This window comes from Megalobrama amblycephala, linkage group LG8, assembly GCF_018812025.1.
Source record: "Megalobrama amblycephala isolate DHTTF-2021 linkage group LG8, ASM1881202v1, whole genome shotgun sequence".
Taxonomy (NCBI): Eukaryota; Metazoa; Chordata; class Actinopteri; order Cypriniformes; family Xenocyprididae; genus Megalobrama; species Megalobrama amblycephala.
In genome coordinates, this window is record NC_063051.1 from 26,558,426 (window position 1) to 26,585,172 (window position 26,747).

General features: G+C 36.5%; 1 protein-coding gene across 4 annotated transcripts in view; it reads right to left on the bottom strand.

Moving 5' to 3' along the window:
* Nucleotides 1–378: 378 nt before the first annotated feature.
* The window catches only part of LOC125274137 (protocadherin-9), a 323,443-nt gene continuing 297,074 nt past the window's right edge, over nucleotides 379–26,747 (bottom strand). For 2 of the 4 annotated variants that reach the window (XM_048200269.1, XM_048200268.1), the window contains exon 5: nucleotides 379–2,655. In XM_048200269.1, coding sequence (XP_048056226.1) covers nucleotides 2,285–2,655 — 371 coding nt within the window. In that variant the 3' untranslated portion in view covers nucleotides 379–2,284. Of the gene's footprint in view, nucleotides 2,656–15,243; nucleotides 15,869–26,747 lie in introns of those variants that run through there. The other 2 variants (XM_048200272.1, XM_048200271.1) reach the window with 2 other exon arrangements.

A 26,747-nucleotide genomic window follows, 5' to 3' on the forward strand; every position in this document is an offset into this window, starting at 1 on the left:
ATATATTTGAGATTGTAGGAAAGACAGATCAATGGGATCTCAACTCAATTGATTTACTCAGAGCTTTTCAGATGTTTCTCCAGAAGGAAAATAATAATTATAATAATAAATAAAGTCCTAGAACTTGCTAACTTAAAAGTTCAAGAATTTAATATGAACACAAACATTTAAATTCTCATCAAAAGCAATATTTAGTGATATTTTAAAGACCATCATTAAATCTCCTGAGCTCTGAAAGATCAACCACTGAGCAATAAAACTGCTTAATGACCATAAGTACATGGTAGAAGAAGCCTATGTTAAATATTCCCATAAAATAAATGTAGCATTTGAAGACGAGGCAATTTAGCGAGAAACAAAAAAAGGCACAAACATGCACAAATTTAAAACATTTATTGCAGTAGCGGTATACCTGTAGAGCAGTAACAAGGAGTAACTGTTTAAATATCTATGATGTCAAATGTCCCCACAACCAACAAACATACTGCTGAAAGCAACTCACACCCACTCTTGTCTCTTTTCATATTGTTTTTTTTTTATACCCTTTTTTTGTACTTTAAATATTGTGATCAAACATAAAGGTGCTATACAAAATGAATGATCTCACTGCGTTACAAATCAATAATCATCAACTGAATGAAAAGAAGGTGAAACTAAGTCATTTTAAAGCTATTTCGTCTCATTAAGCATGCGGTTTCATCATCTGAACTGGCTGCCATGCCATGTGACAAGAAGGGAAAAAAGAACAGCCCAAACATTTAAAGAAAAAGCAGAAATCAACCCAAAATCTCAGTCCTTAAATTATGCACATGCTCTTTTGATCACGTTCTGTTCATTGTTTTTTTCTGTCTTTTAATACCTTCTCCAGTTTGGACAGTGTATTTTTTATTTATTTACTTTTCCTCTGGAATGACTGAGTATGTTGGCGCCCGACAAACATTTACCGTGTTCGGCATTCGGAGACTAGGGGCTGCTGACGTTTCGCTGCCAGCGATTGTTTAGATCGGTACGATACGTAGCATATGTCATGAATTCACAGACATGAAAACTACACTCAATTCTCTTGCATGTCAAAAATCACGGGCATACACGATATATTATGAAAGAAAAAGGACTTATTTCTCAAATACTACTCTCAATTAAAGCACGAGTTCATTTAAACATGTACAAGAATGACATTCGAAATTAGATGTCGAGAATTTACAAATATATTGCTGTTGAATTGTAATTGTTCTTCTTTCTTTTTTTTTGAGGAAAAGACATCAAGCTTTCCATTTCAGTAAGTAGAAATTGAGCATTTACATCAATAATACAAAATAGCTTTGAAAAAATAAGTTTGCCAGGTTCATCGACTCAGTAAATGCAAAAAACTGGGCAACTGTGCAATGTCATGACCGATTGACATTATCATCCAGGATTCGTTCGTTAATTCTCCTCCAGAGGGGGTGTGTGTGTGTGTGTGTGTGTGTGTGTGTGTGTTTAAGTGTGTTTGTGCGTGTGTGTAACCGTGTGTATGCTTGCTTTACACATCCAGACTGTGGTCCTCTGTTCCAGAAGACAATGACGTTAATGACAAAAGGCCGATAAAAACAACGCGTCCCACAATGAATGATAAAAGACAGCTGTCATGTTCACTGATCTATTCCATGTGATTATTACAAGTACATAAAATCGGTTAGTATTAAGTCCTATTTACAAACACTTCAACGATGACAGACTAAACGATTTTCACTAACAGTGTTAATTAGCACAAAGCTTTCTCCATTTGTAGATTCCATTTTCTCGGATGGTGTAGATTAATATAGTCCCAAAACAGCTCAAAAACAACCACGTCACAATATTTGTATATATTGGTCAGCCGTTATATCGTTTTTTTTTTTTTCTTTTTTTTTTTCTTTTTTCTCTTTATAACCGTGATACATAGAGCACAGCCCTGTTTTGTTTATCCTGAACGGTTTGTTTGCAGTCTCTGTTCAAGACAAAGTATAAGATGATCCCTTTTAATGTGAATTTGCAGCAAACCATGGGAGTTTGAGGGCAGCTATGGATTTGCACGAGAAGATCCTCGCAGACGGGCCGTCGGCGAGTCGGATTCGCATAGTATACTGTCCTGCATAAGCGATAAAGTCTAAGGTCTACTCCATACACGTAACTATCACACCGCATAGGCATCGATCTAAGAAAAGGAGGGGAAAAAAGAGGATTGGACTAAAGCTCTCAAAAGTTGCTGGGATGATCCAAGAGAAAGAGAAAAGACGGACACAAAACGAACCCAAAAACACTCTTAAAGCTGCTGTTCTTTAGGACTGTCGGGGCCAGAGGCGGGCTGGTAAGATTTCAGGCTGGCCAACGGGATGTCGGCCATGTGACCGCCGCTGCCAAAATGTCCTTCCGAGCTCCCGTAGGTCTTCCTGTCCCCGAACTGCTCCTGGCTTCCGCGCTCACCTTTCCAGCTGCGGGTCAGGGTGTGGCCATTGAGCAGTCTCTCTTTAGCCCACTCCTTTTGGTTGTTGAAAGAGGAAACGGGGGACTTGGGTGAAGGGTACGAGCTCAGGCTCGGCGGCATCCAACAGTTGTCCGAGTGGCCCAACACCAGACACTCTTGGGTGCACATCTCTGTGGCCTCCACTAAGCCTCTCGGTCCTAGAGGTCCATCTGTGGACACAAACAGAGCAAAATTACTTAGGATTGTGCGTTGAGGTCATAAGACCTAGAGTGAATGAACATGAAGCTGTATGAGATGAACATAATGTCTTAAAGGTTTGTTATAATGTCCTAAATAGAAAACTATGCTGAATATATTTGACTTTAAATACAGTGGAAAATAACACTAACATTCCACCCACGCCAGGATGCAGAGTGCATCGTGGGAATTGATGTGGTATCATCAGCTCAACTGCACTGTCAAATATAATCAAGAATATAATGAAGATAATCCTTAAGGAGTCATTTAGTATCTGCAACATGCCGGTCTGTGTATTTATTTACTCCTGGTTGGACAACGTTAAGATAAAATGAGTAATTGATAACTATTCTAGTCCTCAAAAACATGTACTGTAACTTCAGTAAGCATCATTAAAGTTGCGGGTTATTTATATACAAGTTGTCACAAACAAAAGTCTAATGTAGCGAGACAACAGAAAAAAAAAAAAAAAAAAAAAAAAAAATCAATCAATAAAGCATATGTACAGATATTAAAGTGGACCTATAATGCCCATTTTACAAGATATAATAAAAGTCTCTGGTGTCCCCAGAATGTGTTTGCGAAGTTTCAGCTCAAAATCCCCCACAGATCATTTATTCTAGCTTGTCAAATTTGCCCCTATTTGGGTGTGAGCAAAAAAAAAAAATACAGATTTTGTGTGTGTCCCTTTAAAAGCAAATGAGCTACTGCTCCTGGCCTCCTTTCCAGAAGAGGGAGGAGCTTTAACAGCTCGTGTTTCAGTTGCTCAACAACAACAAAGCTGGAGAATCTCATGCAGCCAAAATGCAGATTGTCAGTAACGGTGTTCAGCCTTACATTGTTCAAACCGGAGTCAGACACTGATGGAGAGACTCAGGAAGAAGTTACAACTTTTAGAATGCATCTGAATGTTTCTGAATGGTTAGTGGATAAATTTATGTAGTTGCTGTGGAGTTGATTCAACTCATCGACTAGCATGTACCGTCATGTTAATCTTTTGTGCAAATCCAGCATTGAATTGACCCTCGTTTGTGAAGCAGTCCGGCGTAAAATGGCGGTATGGCAACAACACTCTACTACAACAACATCTTCCTCTTCTTTAAAGCAGCCCAACATGGCCTAGCCACCTTTGTTGCATGTTCCCAGGGGCAGGGTTTATGTACATTTTGATGTCACCAACCCAGGAAGAAGCTTGTTGTAGTCCCTACCAGCCATTTCATTTCTGTGAAAGAAAATATCTGCCTTTGCATTGAACTTTGAGCATCATAACTTTGCAGATGTTGTTTATCTTGAAACAGCAACATTACACACTAACTAAAGTTAAAAAAAGTGAAATCATAAATCAAGGACCTCTTTATTATAATTATATTTATTTTGAAAGAAATTATTCATTATTATTATTATTATTATTGAAAAATTAAAATAGAAAAATACTGATATAAACATTCATTTATATAAAATAATTACATTATATTCATAATTAATTGCCCAAATGAAGATAATTAAAGTGTGTTATACTGTTCAAGTCTTAAACTGATCAAGTCAATATATAGTTTGTTTTATTTCCACATGATTGAACATAGCCGATCACTGCATTTTCAGCTGGAACAGACAATTTGACTGTGTTGGGCAAAACATCTACGTCTGGACACTTTAAAGGGTTTTCAAATGTCCCTATGAGTGTTAAAAAACAAACGTATGCTCTTGGTTTTACAGCATGTGACTAGACTGTGCCCTGGGCTGTTATCACAGACCGCTGGCTGCACTGTTCTCAGTCCAGCTTAAAGGCTTCTCTCTCCCACCAGCTGCTGAGTGATAAAAATTGGGCCTAAAGTTGATTTGAAAAAAGCTTGAATTGCTAAATATAAAGTGGTGTTAGATTAACTCGATCACCTCATCTCTTCACAGAAGAGCTCCAGTTCAGCAAAACACTGAAAATCCCTTCTTTTCCTTACGTCACTCACATCTGTCACACAAACAATCAAACAAAAAGCTTCCTGAATACAGGCCCACATTAAACACGTCGTTACGACCTGCATTCAAGCCAAACACTTTCATAATGCTGTAATATAATAGCGTTCTGTTGAAAACACACTTTCATTTTAACACCACTCTGTGAATCCCGGACACAAGGCATCTATTATTCATACACTTTGTGTAATACAATACTGTTTGGAGCGCTAGGGTTTCAATTCTGCCTCTAATTTTCACCGTAACAACTAACATTTCTAACATTTCCTACAACGAACAAAGGGCTTTGAAAAATGCATCGTCGAGGGAGATCGCTGACTTGTGTTTGCGAGAACTGTGTGAACTGTATATGAAAGACAGCCACATGCCGTAGCCGGACGACGAATAAATGAAATGGGGAAAAGATGAGCATCTGATGAGGGGAGGGGGGAAGCCAAAGCGCCATGTCTCTACATAATTGGTGTGATAAGGCATAAGTGACTGCCAGAGTTACCGCAGGAAATGGAAGAATCGCTGAAGCAAGAGATTTTTATGGCATCACTTTAAAATACATTGGGACAAAGGACAGATGACTAATATCAATATCAACATAATCAGCACACAGTGAGATGCAACAGAAAACATTTTTTTTTTTTTTTTTTGGTTAGTTTTACTTTTTTTCTAACCCAAGATGACATGCCAACATTCTCAATGATTTTTGCTCTTGTATTTTCTCTTTAGGTATAAATCAAAGTTAGATTCTCTTGAGCAGGGGTGGGAATCGAAAGAAATTGAGCTTAACTGTGACTTGTTCAATGTTTGTTTGAATGGGTTCCATTGCTACACCCGACCTGATCTCAACCTGAACGCAGCTATGTTATGAGGTCGTGATTTCGTATGAATTCATACAATGTAAAAATTAATAAAAAAATAAGCAGGAAGGTCCTTACCAGGTTACACACTATAATTAATCAGATTACTTTTTTCAAGTAACTAGTAAAGTGAATGTGTAAATTTACAACAAAATATCTGAGTTACTTTTTTCAAATAAGTAACAAGTTATTTATTTATTTATTTTTTCACTGACACCTCTCGTCCCCATGTTGAGAGAAAGCAGGAGTAAGTGCAGAGGCCTTCTGTGCGCTGTGTGATGGATACTGTAGTTCTAGAGTATAGACTAAATGTGAACATGCATTTACTCATCTCACTTGCACAAAAACATATTCAGTATTCCTCAAAATGAAAAGAGTGAAATGCAAACTGCAGTAATTAAATGTTAAATAATACAAACTTTATGTATTTAATCTCACTTTATTAACCAATGTCTTTTCCGCTGTTGTTCAATTATCCAAATCAGCCATAATAATAAACAAAAATTACTTTAGATAAACATTACATTCATGTTACATTTTTTTTTTTTTTTTTTTTTTTGATTTTGAACGGCAGCACAGCTGAAAGGTTTGTTTGAGCTGCGCCCTCTACTGTAAAGGTGTGAATTTGCATTTCCTTCAGCCTGAGGCTTATTCATTTCATTTTTGGTTTGAAAGAGCCTTTACTTTTGCCAACAATCCACCAAAATGTAAAATAGTTACAAATTGCCATGAGATTGTGTTGCTAGACTAATAGGTGGCAACAGGTCAGTGTCGTTTTGTGTCTAATTAATGAATCATTGAAGCACCAATTCATTCACAAAAGAAATACCACCAGTCAGGAATTTACTTACAAACATTTTACTTGCAAAAAGAAAAAAAAAAAAAAAAAAAAATCATTTAGAATGGTTTGTGAACAGCAAACTGAGAATATCTGAATGATTTGCTCTTCAACTGGACATCACCAGTGGCCAGTTGCATAAACATAGCCATTATGTCTTAAAGGTACAGTGTGAAAATTTTAGCGGCATCTAGCGTTGAGGTTGCGAGGTGCAATATAGAGAAGCTACGGTGGCCAACACAGGACAAAAATGCCATCATCTGAGACAGCAGAGAGTAGTCAGTCAAGCAAAAGCACTCTCTAGAGCAGTTTATCCATTTGGGGCTACTGTAGAAACATGGTGGCGCAAAATGGCGACTTAACATGTAAGGGGACATTTATGATTATTTTCAATGTTGAAAACAGTTGTGTACTTTTTTTTTCAGGATTCCTTGATGAATAGAAAGTTCAAAAGAACAGCATTTATCTGAAATACAAAGCTTCTGTAGCATTATACACTACTGTTCAAAAGTTTGGGGTCAGTAAGAATTTTTATTTAGATTTTTTTGAAAAGAAATTAAAGAAATGAATACTTTTATTCAGCAAGGATGCATTAAATCAATCAAAAGTGGCAGTAAAGACATTTATAATGTTACAAAAGATTAGATTTCAGATAAACACTGTTCTTTTGAACTTTCTATTCATCAAATAATCCTGAAAAAAAATATTGTACACAAATATTTTGTACAATTGTACGCATTAAATGTTTCTTGAGCAGCAGATCAGCATATTAGAATGATTTCTGAAGGATCATGTGACACTGAAGACTGGAGTAATGATGCTGAAAATTCAGCTTTGCCATCACAGGAATAAATTACTTTGTGAAATATATTCAAATAGAAAACAGTTATTTTAAATTGTAATAATATTTCACAATATTACTGTTTTTTACTGTATTTTTAATTAAATAAATGTAGCCTTGGTGAGCAGACGAAACTTCTTTTAAAAACATTAAAAATCTTAGTGGTTCCAAACTTTTGGACTGTACTGTATGTAGATAGAAATGGATCATTCTAAGGTCATAAAAACACAATGGTTCATTATGTAAGGTCTTTATACACCACTGAAAACATAGTTATGTATATTATATTGCATTTCTGTCAACAGATCCTCCTAAAATTTACACATTGCACCTTTAAGACCTAGTCTGACCTACTAGCAAGTTAGTTAGGGGATTTCAGTCTTACTTTTTGGTATCAAATTAGACCAATCTTTATGTAACTAACTTAAAAAAAAAATACGACAAGTCTTTAAGGGAAAACTTGGATGACTAACTTGTAAGTCTAGTCTTAGCAGTTTATGCCCCATTTCTCAAATGATCTCTTATAAACCCACCAAGGAGCGCTAGGGAGGATGCCAATATTTTCATAAAATAATGACTTAAATTCTTTTCAAACATACATTATTGAAATGTCTAGGAATGCACGAGTCACTTGGATGAACAGAATATTCTGATGCTCTGTCCACATCTGCAGAGAATGCAAACATTCATGAAACGTTAACAGATCCAAACATCATGAAAATCCAGTATTTTATTTTATTTTTTTTTTTTTTAATGGAACCAGATTTAAAGAAGCGGTTCTTCATGACCAACCCTCCTCTGGAGTTAATCTATTCCTAAAATGGCAGCTTCATTCCTCTCTTGTCATCAAGCTAATAACATGGGCCATTTGGTGCTTCAGTGTCCCATAAACCAGCGTTAGATTCGGCCCTCATCCCTCATCAGGACTAAAGCTCCATACCTGCTCCTGAACGAGAGGCCAGAATCGATATTTCCATCACTCTGACATGTTTGTGTGAGTGCACGCAATGCAAATAATGGCACAAAGTCTGATTTACATCCATAATGTGTGATAAAAATGTGGAATAATGCAGCAACAATCACATCAACAACAAATAATAATTAATCCACTATACACGCTGACGTTCAGAGATTTTTTGTCACTTTTTTCACTAGGCGTACTGTATGCGCGTGCCATTTATAGAAGCCAGCCCTATTTCCACGTGAATTTAAATATTTATCCCTGGAGGGAGACCTGTCACTCCCGTCTGTTATCAAGGGAAAACAAACTAACTGAAGAAAAGAACAGCCTCCTCAGATTCAGACATGTGTTTATTACAACGTGATGGCAATGTTGAAAGGAGTTTGTTATTTTTTGGGCTGCCACTCTGTAATTTTCAGGCTCCTGCGGGCATTCAGCATTTTTAATCTACCAGATGGAGTCAAAATGGTTTAATTGCTACTGCCACTCCCTTCAAACTGATTGAGGAAATGGTATTATGTCCCGGTTGTGGTGCTGGTACCAAGTTTGTGTTGTGCTACTGTTACAGTCCCATCAGAGCTTTAGCCCGACCACCCACTCAGAGAGGGTGTGGACATCTGAACAACATGTACTGTAAAGTGAACAAACAAAGTTCACTTTTTCTGTGACGTAAATCTGAAATTGGCCAGAACTCATAGTTGTGCTCACTGAATATTATACATTATTATACAATATTCAGTGAGCACTTCCTGAATAATTTAAGACAGTACAGTTCCAATGCCAAGAACCTTCCAACTCTGGCAGCTCCAGCAAATTTTTGCTTATTTCAACTGTTTTGGGAACTTATAAACATCTTTTTTGATCATTTTTAATGATAAAGCCTCTGCACCCTGACTCCTGGTAATTGCGTAGAGCCGACCAATCAGACAGGAGCTTACTATTTTGGAAGAGCCAATTTTGTGTACAACATTAGACAACGCACTGATGGCCTATAAGTCCTTGCCTTCCCCTTCCCCACAAACCGCCCGCACGTCACTGAGCTAGACACAGTCCATCCCTATCACTCCTCTAATGGTCTCTGAGGAGGCATAGGAGCATGGCATTATGGGACTGACATGAGGAATCATGAGGGATGAATTAGAGACTGAGTCACAGTGACAGGAAAATGAATTTCATAAATGAGATTGGAAAGAGAGAGGGCGCTGAGAACGAGAGGAGAGAGAGGGAGAGCGTGTGTCTCTGTTTGAACTTGCCCCACATTTCCCGCTCTAGCAATGTATTATGTGTGTGAGAGCTTTCAATCCACAGTAACTTTATGGTGAATTTGAGAGGATTTTCTGATTTTTGACAGACAACCCTTGTGCACTACAGGAAATGGAGGAAGATAGAGAAAGGGAGGAAACACACACTTCACAGAAGAAAACAATTTCACCCTCAAACTCCACCGATGAAATGCATTTCCTTTATTTAAAAACACCTCTTCTGAATGAGTTTCCTCTTCAAAAGACTGTATGTCAAGCACCTGAGGTTACTCAACTGGTCTGCATATAAAGTGCTGTGTTCAGTGATGACAATTACGAAAGAAATAGAAAGAAAGAGAGGGAGGGAGAACGATTTCTACATTTTGCTGAAGGAAATGTGTGCGGTGCTTGCCACTGCAAAAAAAAGCCATCCAAGCAGGATGCTACTTTATGTTGTGGATGGATGCTAATGTTTTTTTTTAGTAAACTGCTTTGCTAGGGTATTTTATTTGGCTGTCCACCCTTATGTCTTAAAGTCTCTGTGAAATCAAAATTTAAGTTTTTTAGCTTTTAGCCTTAAAAGCTGTTAAAAGCCTTAAGGTTACGTATAACTTGGCGTGTTCCAAAACAATGACAAAATTCATTGTAAGCATTCAAAACTTACAGTCTCTCACTTCCACTAAAATAGATCACGGATTTAATGACATCACCGCAGACAAATCAAATGCTCTCTACAATCTGAAGTCCCACCCCCTCCTACACTACACTCTAAAAAATGCTGGGTTAAAAACAACCCAAGTTGGGTTGAAAATGGACAAACCCAGCAATTGGGTTGTTTTAACCCAGCGGTAGGGTTAAATGTTTGCCCAACCTGCTGGGTAGTTTTATTTAACTCAACTATTGTTTAAAAATTACTGTATTGCTTAATTAAAATTAACCCAAAGTATGTTGGAAATGAACATTTATTAATGTTCAATGAATAATTATTAAACAATAAACATTTATTAAATTGCTTATTAATACATTTATATTAATAAACTATTACATTTATATTAATAAAATATTAAAGCTTATTAATAAACATTAATAGACATTTTGTCTATTATTGTTGCCTCTAATTGCATGTGGTTTTTAATTTCCCAACTATTTTGGGTTCATTTTAAGCTAGCCATATAGCAATTTTTAAACAATAGTTGGGTTAAATAAAACTACCCAGCAGGTTGGGCAAACATTTAACCCAACCGCTGGGTTTGTCCATTTTCAATCCAACTTGGGTTGTTTTTAACCCAGCATTTTTTAGAGTGTATAAACAGACGCTGAAGCTGCGGCTGAAATCGGTCACTTGTTCACACATTTACTAGTTTCTATACAGTGAATGGCACATAGTGCACTATATAGAGGATAGAGAACAATTCAGACAGTGTAAATATGCTTTCCATTGACGCGAATGAGGACCATTATCATGTTAGTGTCACGTGAACTGCTGCAGGTCGAGCACAGTCTGCTCCATCCAGAGACACAAGAGCACAGAGCGGATCATATGCGTGAGTCGGCACAGACCACAAAACGTTCGGACGCATTTGATTTCTACGCACAATGCTATATTTTAAAGAAATATGGAGGAGAAACGGTTAGAGATGATGAGGAAAATTGGGTATTACGAGGTCAATGGCTCTGGCCGAGCTGTGATCTATGCGAAACGCTATTGGCTATTTTGAAAAAAAGGGAGGAGCTTTTAGACAAATCCCACCCTGACTTCCTGTTTCATTGGAAATTACGTCAACACAGTGAATAAAGCTACGTGTTCCAAGGCACTTCAGTGGACTTTTAATGATATTCTGGTGCTGAGATATGGTTGAAACCGGTTAAACCATATGGTGTTCTGAGTGTTTTTGGCTGTTGTGTTGTGGGTTGTTACTAAGCTGCTGGCAGTGGCGTAGTGGATGGGCGTGCGATAACCCCTCATGCGCTGATAGACTTTGATATCGTATATTGACAATAGCCAGAGAAAACGACAAAAGCATCAGTTATTGGCCATATCAAGAGGATTTGGCATTTTCATTTAATGCATGAAATTATTATTATTATTGTTCCTTTTATTATTGCCTCACTGCATTTATTATGCATCACTGCATAACCGATGCGCTGCGAGGATAATTAAAAGATGTTGGATTAGCTTACTCATTTCAAAAGCAACTTGTTTAACACAAAATACTTTTCTCATTTTTTTTTCACTGCTTAATATTAAGAAAATAAATGAAGACAGTCATATACTGTTATCAGCACATGTTGAAGTAGACTCAGCGCTCATCGTCTCTGAGAGAATATGCGCTGTTAATGCAGCATCAGATGTGAAAAGCTCAGTCAGTTTTTACTTTCAATTTCTGTAGTGAATAACTGACACGGGTTTGAGACTTCTTCATTGGCATACAGTAACTCTAGCGCAAAGTTTGTACATTGCTTGTATGATATCCACTGGCTCGCCTTCATGGTTTAAAATGGAAATATTTACAATATTGCATGAAATTTTTCTTTATCAACAACTGTTTGCAATATGATGAACAGCGGCTGCTACACAATTGGCTGCTGGTAGTTGGTTGCAAGGGTCTTCTTTGTGAATATTTGATATTTATGTCGAGATTTGGCTCATATATGTTGAAATGTGATTGTTAGGACATTGCTAAGTGGTCGCTAGGGTTTTGCTAGAGTTTCATGGGTGGTTGCTAGGTAGTTTCTTACTAGTTTTGCCGGTTTTATTATCTGTCAGATGAAAATTATGCAGCAAAGTTTAATACTTGTGGTTAGGAGTTTAAGTGCGAAACTGTGACCGTCTTTTCTTCCCTACTGTGATGTATGTCTGAGTGAAATGGATGAAAAAATAAAGAAGAAGAAAGGAATAGGTAATTGATTGGTTTGTTGGATCGCTGTCATCTGCAAATTTCTGTGATCTCATGTAAATGACAGGTTTCTGGAAGAGAGAGGTTATTGTTGAGAAAAGATAATGTTTTTGATTAAAGATTATGAGGGCACTTAAATTAAAAAAAAATAATAATAATGATGTGCATGGATAAATCACTTATAATACACACTGAAATATTCCATAAAAAAATAAAATAAAAGAATTGTCGCCATATATTTCATAAGTCTAACACCAAGTAAAAGCAACAGTAAGAGTAGCAAAGGAATTAGACAGTCATTTTACAACAATGACCTTTACTAAGAAGCACATCACATGTTCAGTTCAGCCTGGGAAATGGTAGGTCACAACAGTGATATCAATTCTTCCCCAGCCTCTTCGATAAATGCATTTCAAACCTATTTCTCAGCTTCCTCCGTCTTAATGATATCATTTCATTTGCAGATTGATCATGTCAAATGACCCTCTGCTTCAGCCATGTTAACTAAATTACTCTTGCTCTGTTCTCTTCCCATTTTGTCCCTTCATTTGTGATTTCCATTCCGCTGACAGGGTTGCATCTTCCATTAACATGCAAATTGGTGCTCCACGAGACCTGCCTCAAACAGACATCCGATATCCACCTTACTTGCCATGAGGACCTGATGTGACGGGCTGGATGAAACCGACCCAAGATGGTCCAGCTGAAACTATAGAAAAACTATAGTAGAAAAAAATGCACATTCTGTCGTCCAATTGATCAACGGAAGATTTAATGCCACACTATATAGTGCTAAACTCTACTGTAATGTGGAGTCTAAAATTATTTTGCATTTGTAAAGCTTAGTGTAACGCCACCTTCACTAATACATCATACATAAAAGCGTTCAGGATATCCTTTTCATGTCGTCTTCAATTAAGCACCATCAAGCACACAAATTCAAGTGATAAGAACCAAACAACTGGATCTGTTTCAAAGAAAATACCAGCATCTTTCGTTTTCTCTGTGAATCTAAAAATAATTAGGCACGTTTACTTATTTACCGTCTAATTTATGATCTATACTTGTGGCCTAAACATCTACCATTTAATGATATTTGAGAAGAGGTAAAATGTGAAAACAACTTCTTTTTTATTTTTTCACAGCTCCATGGACATGGATTAAAAGCACTCACAATCAAAGGTTCCTGGCGTAATAATCTTTTTCCGCAGGGTTATTATGTTGACGTCAAGGTTATGGCATCCAAGGTGAATACAATCAGAAGCCAGAGGAAGCAACGCTCGAGCTACACCTTGATTAAAACGGAAACATGGAAGCAGAGCTGTGTCATTAGGAAACATGTTCTTTCCTTTGTTCTGGCCGTCCTCTCTTCCCCCTCCCCCTCCAAATAACATGTTTACAAATAAGTGCCATGACTGATGCTTTCTTCCATGAATAATGATCGCTCTATGATGCAGCGACTTCCCAAAAGTCAACTCTATCGCCCTTGTGAAAATACAAAAGGAATGAGAAAGCCTTGAAATGCTTGTTGTTGTTCAGCATCTCAGCTTGGGTCATTCTTCCAATTATATAATTTTTTCAGATGAGTTCCTAGAAAATTAGCTGTGCTGCGTAGTCTTTTTTTTGTCAAATGTGGCAGGCAGCTAGGGCTACGATACAATAGCACTCGCAGGAAGCTTAGGGAATATCATGCCACCTGTTTTTCATTGTGTTTGACATCTCCCTATTCATAAAGATGTGTTCGTTCACTAGCACGTCTCTCGTAATGAAAAGAGAAGCCAGATAACAGCAGTTAACTTTGCAGGCTCTGTTCGTCAAGGAGTTATTGTTTGTAAATTTGAGATCAGTTAACAGTTAATTAGATGACTCTTTTACAGAAGTATCATCTGACTTCAAAGATAATAGTACAGTAAAAAAAAAAAAAACGGGGCCTGTGTTGGCATTGCTTTTTGCCATTAAAATAGTTTAAAAACCCATAAGTGCATTGAAGGAAAAACTCAAGCCATATCAAATGATTGTAAATATTGAAACATATGGGTCAATGACGTGACGGGTCATTTTTTTGTCCAAAGGCCTTAATAATAATTAAAAACAAAGATATGACATCCAAAGTAAGTAGGGCAGTAAAACTAGATCTCTTTTATTGAATCCAAAAGGTTTTAATTATATTTTGCTACATATGAAGATATTTCAAAGATTTTGAAGGATCAAAAGCCATTCGGTTTTTAATCACCATTTAATTAGTGATTAAAATATCTTAAAATGTAATAAATGTATAGAGTTTTTTATTCTGGTAAGATTTTATAACATCAAAACGGTGCAAAATGGTATTAAAATTATATGTAGAAGTCGTTACTTTGTTATGAGAAAGAATGTCCAGAAAAATGAATTTCATTGATGCCATTTGGAGTAACCAATATAATGGGACCATTTTGGATCAAGTCATGCGGTCAATATCATGTGACAGGATGTGATATTATTCAGACACCTGCAAAGTACCACATGGTCATGAAGCAAAGTAACTAATTCTCTCTTAACTATTTGAAAAATTCATGTTTTCTCTCTTCTTCATACACATGTCCCGAAACATCAGGTCATTCGGTACAACCGCTATAAAACATGGAAAATGTTGTAATATTTTAAAAACTTGTACTAAATATAACATTTTTAATTGTCCTTTTGCTAGACTGCTAGCAAGCTAACTAGCTATCTAACTAGATATTAGCCTGTTAGCATTGTTAGAAAATACTGTCATTCGGTATAACCAAAAGTGTCATTCCATAAAACCTACATTTTGGTTAAACCGAATGACTTTTTTGATGACAAATTTTGTCCATCTTGTAAAAAATGACAAAAGCTGTGTTAACTGATAATAAAAACCACATAATCTCATTGTTAACATTTAATAAAACTTTAAAATGAATTACATCTCCATTATGCTTTTTTACACTTTTAAAAACCTTATTTGTCAATGACCCATATACAAATATTTGTGCTGTCAAATAGATTAGATTAGATGTTAGATGCAATTAGATTGTGATTAATCGATTTGACAGCACTAATAAATACACAAATAAACAAAGTGAATTGAAATATCTGGTGACCAAACTTTTGGGTGGGTATTTTTGCTTTGGCTAGTAAACATTCAACTAGCAACTGCACATAAACATGCTAAAACACTCCAAAACATCATAGCAACCACCGCAAACACCCCAGCATCACTGTGCCGACTTTTGCATGAACAAACAATGCTTACATACTCTCGGAAAAATACAAAAATCTAGTTCCAGGGTGCATTTTTTTCCACAACTGTTTATTTGTTGTTGTCTTTGTTATTCGTTGAAACTGCTCTCGTTCTCTTATCCTTGATTGTCTCCGGCCTCCGTCACCATGACACCCTGTTGTCTAGGCGCTCGGTTGCCGTGACGCCCTGCCCTAGTTTGGGTTGCTTTGGCTTGCTGTTTGGCCTCTCTGTTTGACCTCCAGTCAGTCTGATGACTGCACCTGTCACACCAGCATCACCATGGCACCCCTCAACCGGCACATGTCACCTTGTGCGATAATCAAAGGCTGGACTGCAGGATGCTGGAAAGAAATCAAAGCCTGTTTGTGTGTGTATGGCCATCTTTGTAACGACAGGGAGGGAAGTTGTTCTGCTTCAGAAATACAACGTCTTTTTCTAAGAAGACAAACGGGTCAATGACGTGACAGCGATTTAAAATTACATTTAAATGCAATTAATACAATGACGACAATTACTTTTTTTAATAACAGTTTTGATTATTAAAATATTAAATATTATTGATATTTGGAAAACTTTCAAAATCAAAGCTTATATTAACTAACATGCAGGAAGCTGTTTTGTTGTCACGTGACAATCGAATAATAAAACAGGAAATTACATCAGAAATGACCTCTGTAGACAATGACTGTGTGTTGATGTCAACACATCTCTTTAAAATATATCAGTTTTTTTTGTTTAATTCAGGTTATCAAATGGTACAGTATGACACCAACAAAACAATAGGGGAGGGTGGTGGTGGAGGGAAGAAAGACTTCTTTTCAACATTTGTCACTGACCCATACACATCATGTCTGCATAGAGAAACCATCCAATGAAACCTCTGTCCAGAAGACTACAGGCATGGAGTCCAACTGACTCATCCGGCACCTGAGTCTCTTATTGTCTCGTATGATAATTATAGAGATGTCACTGACATTGTTGCAGTAATTGCTCGTGTATGAACTGATTATTGCTTTAGTAAATGAACGGTTAGATGGATCATTTCAGCTGATGATTCCAGATGGATTATTACATGAATAACTCACTAACAAAAGATTTTCACACAGCTAGGAAAATATTAAGGTGGGAGTTCATGCTGATCTTTTTTTTTTTTCCTAGTTTTCGAGAACTTGTTCTATTTCTTTTAACTGTGTGAAAAGGGAAAAAAGGACCATTAAATACCATAAAACTAAATAAAAATAGATGGAATCCACTCTTTTGGTAACACTTTATTTCAATGGTCCAATTTTGATAATCTATAAGTAACTTTGCAGCTATATGTCAACTAAATCTCATTAGAGTATTAGACTGTCTGCTTAATATCTGCTAACACTTTATTTTGATGCTCCCCAACAGACATTCTACTGATTATAAGTTGCTTTGCAACTACATGTCAACTTATTCTACTAACCCGAACCCTAACACCTAACCCTAACCCAACAGTCTACTACTACTCTAATGAGAGCTAGTTGACATGTAATTGCAAATTTATTTATATTTAGTAGAATGTCTACAGTGGACCATCGAAATAAAGTGTAACCACTCTTTTTAACCAGGGTTGTTGAAGAATGTTTAACAGTCATTGTGTCTCTATTAAACATGTGCTGGTGTTGTACACCTTTGGATCATAATTAAAATATACATTGCTGGCTTAGTAACCTCCAAGGAGGTTGAAAATAGCTTCCCATTCATCTCAATTGCACTTGCTCGGCTGAGGTATGCAATGTGTGTTTTACGTCTGACTAGCCAAGTCTTGACCTTCTAATCTTTTGGGCTTCATTCATAAAGCATATCTAATTTTTTGGCTAATCAAATGTAAATGCATTATTATGCATTCAATTCCTGATTTACATAATTTCATGTTTTATAAGTGAGGCCTATAGAGTACAAGCTATAATGGCATCTAAAATGCATAAACACACACTCACACATACGGCAGCAGATGCACACTTCACAGTTGACAGAAGGTGTTGGAGTGCTGTACAGACGGTACTGATCAGATGGTCCCTCGCTCCAGTACAACAACAATAGAACAGTCAAGCCAAGGGCAAGGTTCATTAAGTTTACTCCGATAAACGGCTAATAAAGAACATGCACCGACACAGCCTTCAGTCTGGAGTAACACACTGACACACATTCGTACATGAACACGCACAGGAGCATTCCACTGGTGACATGTTGATCTCAGTTCAATGACTCCCATCGCAAAGTAGTGAATAATGAGTTATTCTGATGAACAACACTGAGGTGTAGGATTGCTGCAGAAAGCACTAATGAACAATCAACTTGATTCTCTGTGGTTTGTACAGACCGGTATTGGGGATAAGATAATTCAGACTGTAGTTTGCCAAACCACAAGCAACTCATTATTTAAAATAGTTAAGTCAAGCTACCCATTTAAAACTGGTCCTGAGCTAAGCTACAAGCTACTTTGATGTAAATGGGAGAATATATTTTAAAACATAAAAAAAAAAAAAAAAAAAACTCCCTTATTATAATTTAATAAAATATCTCTGCTTTATGTAGGGTCCTAAATGTCCTATTTTTCATGTCCTGATAATATATAAAATAAAATATTTCATTACAATTTGGAAGAAAAAAAATCTGTAAATACTATAGCATGATTCCTCGAGTGAATGGTTTAAATCCAAATGAAATGAAATTGTGATTATTGCCTCAGTCTACTTTAGCACAAAACACAGTAATGTCTTTTCATGCTACAACTTGTTACTGGAGAGGCCATACTATTTTAAAAAACACTGAGCTAATGTCACAGTACTGAAAAATGTAAAGTTAGCAGTATAGGTTAGCTATGGTTAGTTATTAGGGGTGTGACGAGATCTCGTGTCACAAGATCTCGCGAGACTAAAGTGTGACGAGATTTCTCGTCGAGGCGAAAAGTAGTCTCGTGATGTTGCCATGACAGAGTGTTAGGATGATTAGGAAAGAATATGCCACCGCTACGTTTACATTACGCCTCCACTGTCCTTTTGCTTTGTGTTTAAATAAAAAACATTTAATTAAGTTGGATAACGGTTGCCGGCGCTCCATATTTAAAGAGTTACGCGCGATCGCTGAAAGTGAAAGTAAACGCACGCGCGATCGCTGAAAGTGAAAGTAAACGCGCGCGCGCATTCAAACGCGATTTCAATACCCCGCATTTTGAAAGCGGCTCCTTGATTAATGCAAATATCTCTCAATATGAAAGCTATTTTAGGCTGGGCAGCGTAGTTGTAACCATCTCTTAGCTCTGTATCAAAGAAAAAGTTGGTCTTATTTACACTTTGAATATTGAGAGAGTGCGATTATGGTTTCAACTTGTAAAGTGTTACCATAAAAATGAATAACAGTTTTCTCTTAATCTTATTAAGCACAAACAATAAGGTTTCATTTGTTAACATTAGTTAATGCACTGTGAACTATCATGAACTAACAATGAATGACTATTTTTATTAACTAACATAAACAAAGATTAATAAATACTGTAGCAAATATATTGCTCATTGTTAGTTGATGTTGGTTAATATGTTAATGTTAATAAATGAGACCTTATTGTAAAGTGTTACCATTTTTATTTATATTGTTTTTATTTCTATGATCAGTTTGTGGAAAGGAGTTCAGTTAGGAGGTCAAAAGTTGTAGAAGCTCATAAATCATGTACAGTAAGATCTGACGAGACTGAAATCATACAGAAGAGAAGTCAGTCAGTTGAGTTTGTGGCAAAACCTTTTACTGTGCTTTAGTATTGTTGTCTTTTACTGCATATGATAATTCATACTCAGAAAGTAGAACTGAATGACATTCATTATAAGATGATTAGTTAAAACATTTCAAATACACCTGCAGAATATTTTTTCTAGTCATGTATTTCGCCATTAAGGATTTCTTAAAAATAGTGTGTAAAAATCTGTCTCGTCTCGTCTCGTGAGATACCCGTCTCGTCACACCCCTATTAGTTATGCTAATTTTGTCATATTGTAGTTAAAAATTGCAGTCGCAATCTAAAATTGCTATCTATCTATCTATCTATCTATCTATCTAGGAGTACTGAAAAAATGAAAAGTTATTCCCCAACATCGAGGTACACACAAGGGTAATCCTGTGTCACAGAGGGTCGAAAAAACATACAGAAATGACATCATTATTGTAAATGGACTCAAATGAATTCTGTGAAAGGAGATCTTTATGGCAGCACTGCCGGTCCACCTCCATCTTTTGTTTGGAGACACAATCATTGCTTTAGTCAGAATGGAAAAATACTCAAGTGCTCATGCACCCACTGTCTCCGTCTGCCACCCAGCCCATTACCAGAGCTCTGGCTGGCACACGCCCATCCAGAGAGAACAAATGGTCCCAGTGCTCGTGCCAACATTACGTCAGGCTCTATAAATGTGATGCTCAGGGTGACCCCGCGAGGAGTCAGCATCTCAAGGCCACTGGCATCGGAGATGGAGAGCCGCTCAATACAAATGTCTTTGAAACCACTGGTAACAGACAAAAAACTCTTACGGACAAGAAATACATCAACAGAGCAAACTTAACCTGCAGTAGTTTACAATTTCCCCTGCATTTTGGCAGCAAACATTACAAATGACACATTATAACATATAATGTGCAGTCAGCCACCCTGAAGAGCTTTATCTGGAGATAATGACCGGCTGAATGTACATTACACTGGTTATTATGCTGCGATTTACCAAATAAATAAATATATGGACATGAAATATTGATTTAAGTTGAAATTACTCTATAATGTGAGAAGAAAGAAACCGTAGAGTGATACGAGATAAATATATACAATATATCTCTACAGGATTTTGGCTTGTGTAGATATTCATAGGGAATATGGGGAAACTAATTTAAATTATTATTAGTTTTATTATTATTAAATTAAGTTCTGACTTATGGAGAAGGCGATTCACCACTTGGTGTAGATGTGTCTTGAAAGTTTTATATGTTATTGTTAAAAATCAATTTCTCTGTGGAGAAAGTAAATGGGATTTGAGACTGAGAGAAAAAGAGACTTACGACTTGGGCATGAGGAGCTACGACAGTTTGATGTGTCTGGGAAATGTTTTGGGTGATGATGTGGTGTAAAAGTCTAGCCAGAGCTCTGAGCACAGGATTTCTGAATCTTCCTTCTGCCTGATGGGTCTGTCCTGGGTGTCCCTTTAAGGCTGGTTCTGGCTAGTGTTGCATGGCTAGAATAGCAAAATAGGGCTGCATTTGTTCCCTTTGTGGTGAGAGAAACACTGGCCAACACAGATTGATTACAGATGAGAAGTGAAGGTAAGATGTTGTGAGTTGGGCAGAAGATAAATACATTTTTGCATTTTCTGAAGAAAATGTGAGTTGTACTTGCCTGTGCAGATGATAACTCCATGATATATGAAAATGTGGGTAGTTTCCAGGGTGTTGCTATGCAGTCGCTAAGGTGTTCTAAGTGGTTTTTGCATTCTATGTGGTTGGTATTACTGGTCCAAGTGAAAAGATGGTCCTTCCATCAAAAAATGAGGGCTTTTTAGCTTCTATTATTATCCAGGAGTCTGAGTTGCTTGGAAAATAACAGCAAACCTCTCCTCAACAAGCCTCACAATTTGAGGTATCACTCATATATGCAGCACAAATGCTGTAGGACGAGTTACATTGCTAAATGTAACATTTTAGTTAACTCCCTGAGGTCTAAAAACGCGCCGGCGCGTTTTGCAGGTTTTTTTTCACATTGCAGCAAAACAGACTTAAAATACTCTGTCATTTTTTGTCATAGAGACATAAGTAATACATCAATTGAAACTATAGAATATCTCCTTTTATTTGTATACACTCAGAGTAAAAACAAAATGTTGTGCTTTTTGTAAAATAAAGAAAACTAACATGATGCGTGATCTCTCATCTCCCTCTGAACGAAGTCCAATCTGATAGTTCTCAGAAAATGAAGTGTAACTTAGTGAATACTAATCACAAAAAATTCATACTTATGTCTAACAAAACGTTGAAATGTCAGGTTTTAAATCGTGCAAGTCAAATCGAAAACAAACATTCTGTGTTTATGTAATCTGTATGAAAAGAGAGCCATGTCAGAAGTCCGTGATTCAGCTCATTACCCACTAATGCGGCCACGCCCACGGAGCCAGCGCTATTCACAGGCAAATTCAGAGACAACACATGCATTCATCATCTCAATCGTGTATTTATTGCCTTGAAAATTGTTCTGGATGAAAAAGCCATGGTTAGCGATCTCTGGAAGACATTCAGTAAATTCCTGTTTGTTTTCTTCTATTGATAAGTTTTAAGTGAGTTTTTGTTTCTTTAGCGCCCTCCGGCTGTAGTATGAATTGGTAAACACCATTCATGGAATATCGTCTTCCTCTTAGGTGAATTTGTGGACTAAAATGCACAGAGCGCCCTCCGGCTGCAGTATGAATTGCAAACACCAGCGCTCATAGAGATAACAATGAATATTAAATAAAAAATAACTCCTCTGTATAGAAAATTGACATAAACATATGAGAATCCTATATTTCTCCAAATGTGCATGCTTTTAAACTAAAAGCCTATATTCAGACTCTTTGCATCACAGAAATACATTATATTTTAAAGTATAATATAAAACCATTATTTTATATTGTAATAAAATTTTTCTGTATGTTTCATATATCATGATGAGCTTGAGACATCACAGAAGTTTTTTTTTCACAGCCTACCTGACTGAAATGCCTCATTAATATGCAAGTCTTTTCAGGTCATTACTATTCAATTCTTTTGTCTTCACAGATGAGAATGAGCCATTATTCATGGAGATTCACGCCTCCTCGCATACCGTGTTTCTTGGCAAAAAGTGTCTTACAAAAACTAAATCAGTATATTGTTATAAATGAAAGAGTAGTCAGCATAATTTTTACATAATTTTGAAGCAAAAACTCTAGTCTACAACCTTCAATACCCAAAAGTCTTGTGAACACAGATTTAATATACTTTTATTGGCCTTATATCAGTGACTTAAGTTTTTTGTTTTTTCAGTAACCACGCATAAACGTTATTCCTTCAAAAACACAAACATGTACACACATGTTCCTCACATATTATGGTAGCCTAGTTTGTGCTGAATACAGTGTAATGACACTTGTGTCATTAATATGTTTATGAACAACTGAAAAAAGCACAAATGTCAGGGCATGTCAAAACTTCTCCAGGCCCTAAATCAGCCTCAGACTCCAGAGGGTTAAGCTTTAGCATTTTACCATTGATATTTCAAGTAGCTAAATGCTAATTTTGTCATATTGTAGTTAAAAATTGCAGTTGCAACATTGGTCAAAATAATTGCAATTTGATTTTTTGAACAAACTAAAATGAATCTGAATGATGTACTTTATGAGTACCCTAACCCTTTCTTCGTCTGGCTTTTAAAACTACTAAACTAAAACTAAGGCTTTTTCAAGCCAACTTAATGATATCAATGCTTACATGCAAACAATTTTGGAAAGGGCAAGTTTGTGGTATGTTATGTTGAGGTAACGTCACAATACTGTTTCTTTCCATCACCAGCGACTGAAGTTTAAATGTGAAGTTTACATTTTAAGCTGCACCCCCTTGTTTATTGTTGCTCACTCAGAAAAGCATTAAAGAACATCATAAATAGTTTTAAAATATGACTCATAATGTGGTAAAAATTATCCACCATTCTCTCCACCTTTGTGGCCTTATGGGAGAGAAAGATGTCAACGAGTTAGAAGCTTCAAAATCGCAGCAGATGTAGAAAATGAAAGAGGAGAAATGATGACAAGAAGAACGGAAGGACACTTTGATAAAACTTACTCTTAACTCACTGGGTTGCTAATTTGTGCCAGTGTACATTTGAGGTGAGGATATTAACGATAACTGCTAACTACAGTCGAGCCAAAAAAGTGATATGAGGATGAAACTCATGACACAGAGAAATAGAAAAAAAAAAAAAAAGCGCAGGTGATCATTTCAAATGCATTAGTCCCTCCACCTCTCCAGATTCACCATGCAGCTTACAAGGAATATTTCCCAGTAAATTAAATCAAATCACCGTGGGGGTTCATTTCGCTCTCTCTCTCTCTCTCTTTTCCAAATCAAAGACAAGTAAAGTGCTATGAAGTCGATGCTGAAATTCAAATGGAAGGCTGCAACTTGTTAGCTGCGCCGCTTTGCAGTCGGCAAAGGTAATTATCCATCTGGCCGAGCGATTCGCATGCAATCTGAAAAGCGAGAAACTCTGAGTGATTCGATTGAAATAAACTTGCATGAAAACTTTACATGGAGAGTGGAGACTTTCACATGAGACCACTAATGTGCAAAGATTAGCTTACACTATTTATACTGGTAGCCATTTAAAATGCAAAATGAAACCAGAAGAGATCGACATAACGGTGATATCACGTCCCTGAGAAATCAATTAAACCTACGCACTCCTCCGAACATGAGGGCCAGAGCTGAAACTATTTCTCACAAGTTCATAAACCACATGGATGATAAACATGAACTTGTGTCACCCACAATAAATTCAGTGTTTTTGCACTCATAAAAGAATATTGATGCTGTTCCCACACTCATGTTCAGTGGTCATGAGGGTGAAAGTTTGACCATTTCAGAGGTCCGATCATATGAGATCAATTTCTAAAAAACAAAACAAAACAAAACAAAGCGGTGACCTCGCTGCGAGCTGCGGTCGTACAAATGTGCCTGATAAAACAGGCTTTCTCCTAAAGCTGCAGGTATTGATATTTCCATAAGTAGACTGTAAACCCCGTCGCCATTAAAAGTGATTAAGCAAGGCTTTCTCGGGCCGTAGAGGCGCAGCACTCCCAAGACACAGATGAAAGAAAGCCACAGTAAAATGGCTTTTATGTCAAGCAATAGAGGTCTGGAGAAAGCCTGCATTTCTGCCGTATGTGACCATTAGTCAAAAGTGAGAATATTACCCATAGTACATTTCAACAAGAAATGCCTCCTGCTCTGTCCCTCTCCGCCTCACCTATTTTGGAGTCTGACACTCCATCTCTCAGAATAACACCTGCTGGCTCTTTCTTGTTATCAGTAGCAAATCATGATTCCCCTTATGGCAAATATATAAAAGGTAGGGGATCTTCAGATGTGAGTCCAAAACACACCCTTCGTTTCCTGATGCAACCAGGCATCATGGCTGAAGTCCTGAGAGAAGTTATTTTCCCCACGATAATATTCTCAATTTTGCGACTGAGAAATATGTCTGAAGGATAGAAGAGGGACATCCTGCAAGGACTTCAAATCCTCCTAGGAACTTCTTATGAGTTTGCAAATTGGAATTATGCAGTAATTTCAGTCGGAATAAAATGAACACACTCCTCCTCTCTTTTTTCTCAACAAACCTTTTAGTGGTAGTGCAACAAAATGCAAGCAAAATGTGATTTAGGTGAGATGCTTTGTTACCCTCCATTCTCCTCAGAAGGTCTGAATTCCCTAGCCCTAAACCTATCCATTACAGACAACTTTCTGAACACTTAATTTATTATGACTTATAATCTGCACTGTTAAAATGACCGTGATTTTAACGGTAAAAGACTGTAAAAATGGTTTACAGAAAGCTTCCGTACTGTAATAGATCTACCAGTACATTTAATGCTGTTAAATTTACAGATTTTGGAAGTGAAAAATAACAAGTCATTGTATACAGACATTCCCACAATTCTCTGCGTGACACTTCACATTTGATGTATTTTCATTGAAATAACTCCGTTTCTTCTTAGTTTTTTTCTAATCAGTTATGGGTTTTACAGTATGTTACATCTAATGTTGTTAAATTAATGTTTATTGCATTTTTAAAATTTCATGTTACCATGATGGTGTTTAGTGTTTGTGTGAATGACAGTGTGCGCGCCTTCTATATATTAGTATTGTCCTTTTTTTTTTTTTTTACAGTGTGTAAAATAAACAGTTATGAACTGTAATTATTACAATATAATCCTTTTAAATTATATGGTTTTGAACTGTAAAATAGACAGTAAACTAAGTGCTGTTCCGTAAAACCTAAAACATTGCTACCGTATTTATGGTAAAGTTCTACCAACCATAGCTGCCATTTTTTTACCGTAAATTTTACTGTTTTTTTATTTATTTATTTATTTATTTTTATACAGTGATTTCTCCTCATGGGGACTCTCCCAAAAATGTCCACATAAGGTAAAAATGGGGACATTTGGTCCCCATAACATCAGGAGTACCAGGTACGCATGCGCGCACACACACACACACACACACACACACACACACACACACACACACACAATAAAAACCCATCCAGGCTGCACTGTAAAACTGAACAGTTTAAACTAATTAAATGAAATGAGTTTGTTTCACTCAAATACTACTGAAAGTTCATTGTAATAAAAAAAAAAAAAGTTATGATTTCTAGTTCCCAGCATGCTTTGCGTCTGTGTAAGGAGAATAAATATTGGAATTAAGTGTTATTTTGTACAAACGTGTTATATAGGTTATAAAAGTGCAAAAGATTAATATAGGGGGAGATGTGTGATTGTTTAATGCTCTGTTATTTTGGTATTTAAAGGTGTTTTTGTTATGTTAAAGTTTTGTAGGTTGAGAATGGGCTGCTAGATTCAAGGCTATGCATACTGCTTGTTGATTATCAATTTATGCAAGCATATAGTAATATGCTTTTTAGTAGTTACATTAGCACATGCTAGTGTGCTGTTGCTAACTAACACTTAACCATAAAGATAATGAGTTTGTTTATTCAATATTTCAATTAAATTGTAATCAAGTTTGTGTAGTGCAGAATCAAAATGTTTAAGTTATACTAACAAAATCTTTGAGTTAGTTAACTTAAAAAAATTGAGTTAGTTTACAAAAGATTTGAGCATTCTGAACTCATCGGGTTTTACAGTGTGTTTTTTGCAACATAGCATTGCCTTTGTCACCTTGACTATGTTTCACCATCAACAATACACAAAATGTATACACAAAACTAAAATGCACAGTCAACATTCACACTTAAAACCTACCTATGATTCTTCAATCAACCCGGGTTTAAAAAAAACTCCAGAGCCCCAATTACACCATTATGGTGGCATTTATGTGCATTCATCTTATTCTGACAGGAGAACGTCTGACTCTTCTTCAGTAATGAAATCATATTATCAATTTTTTCAGCTAGTCCTTTCA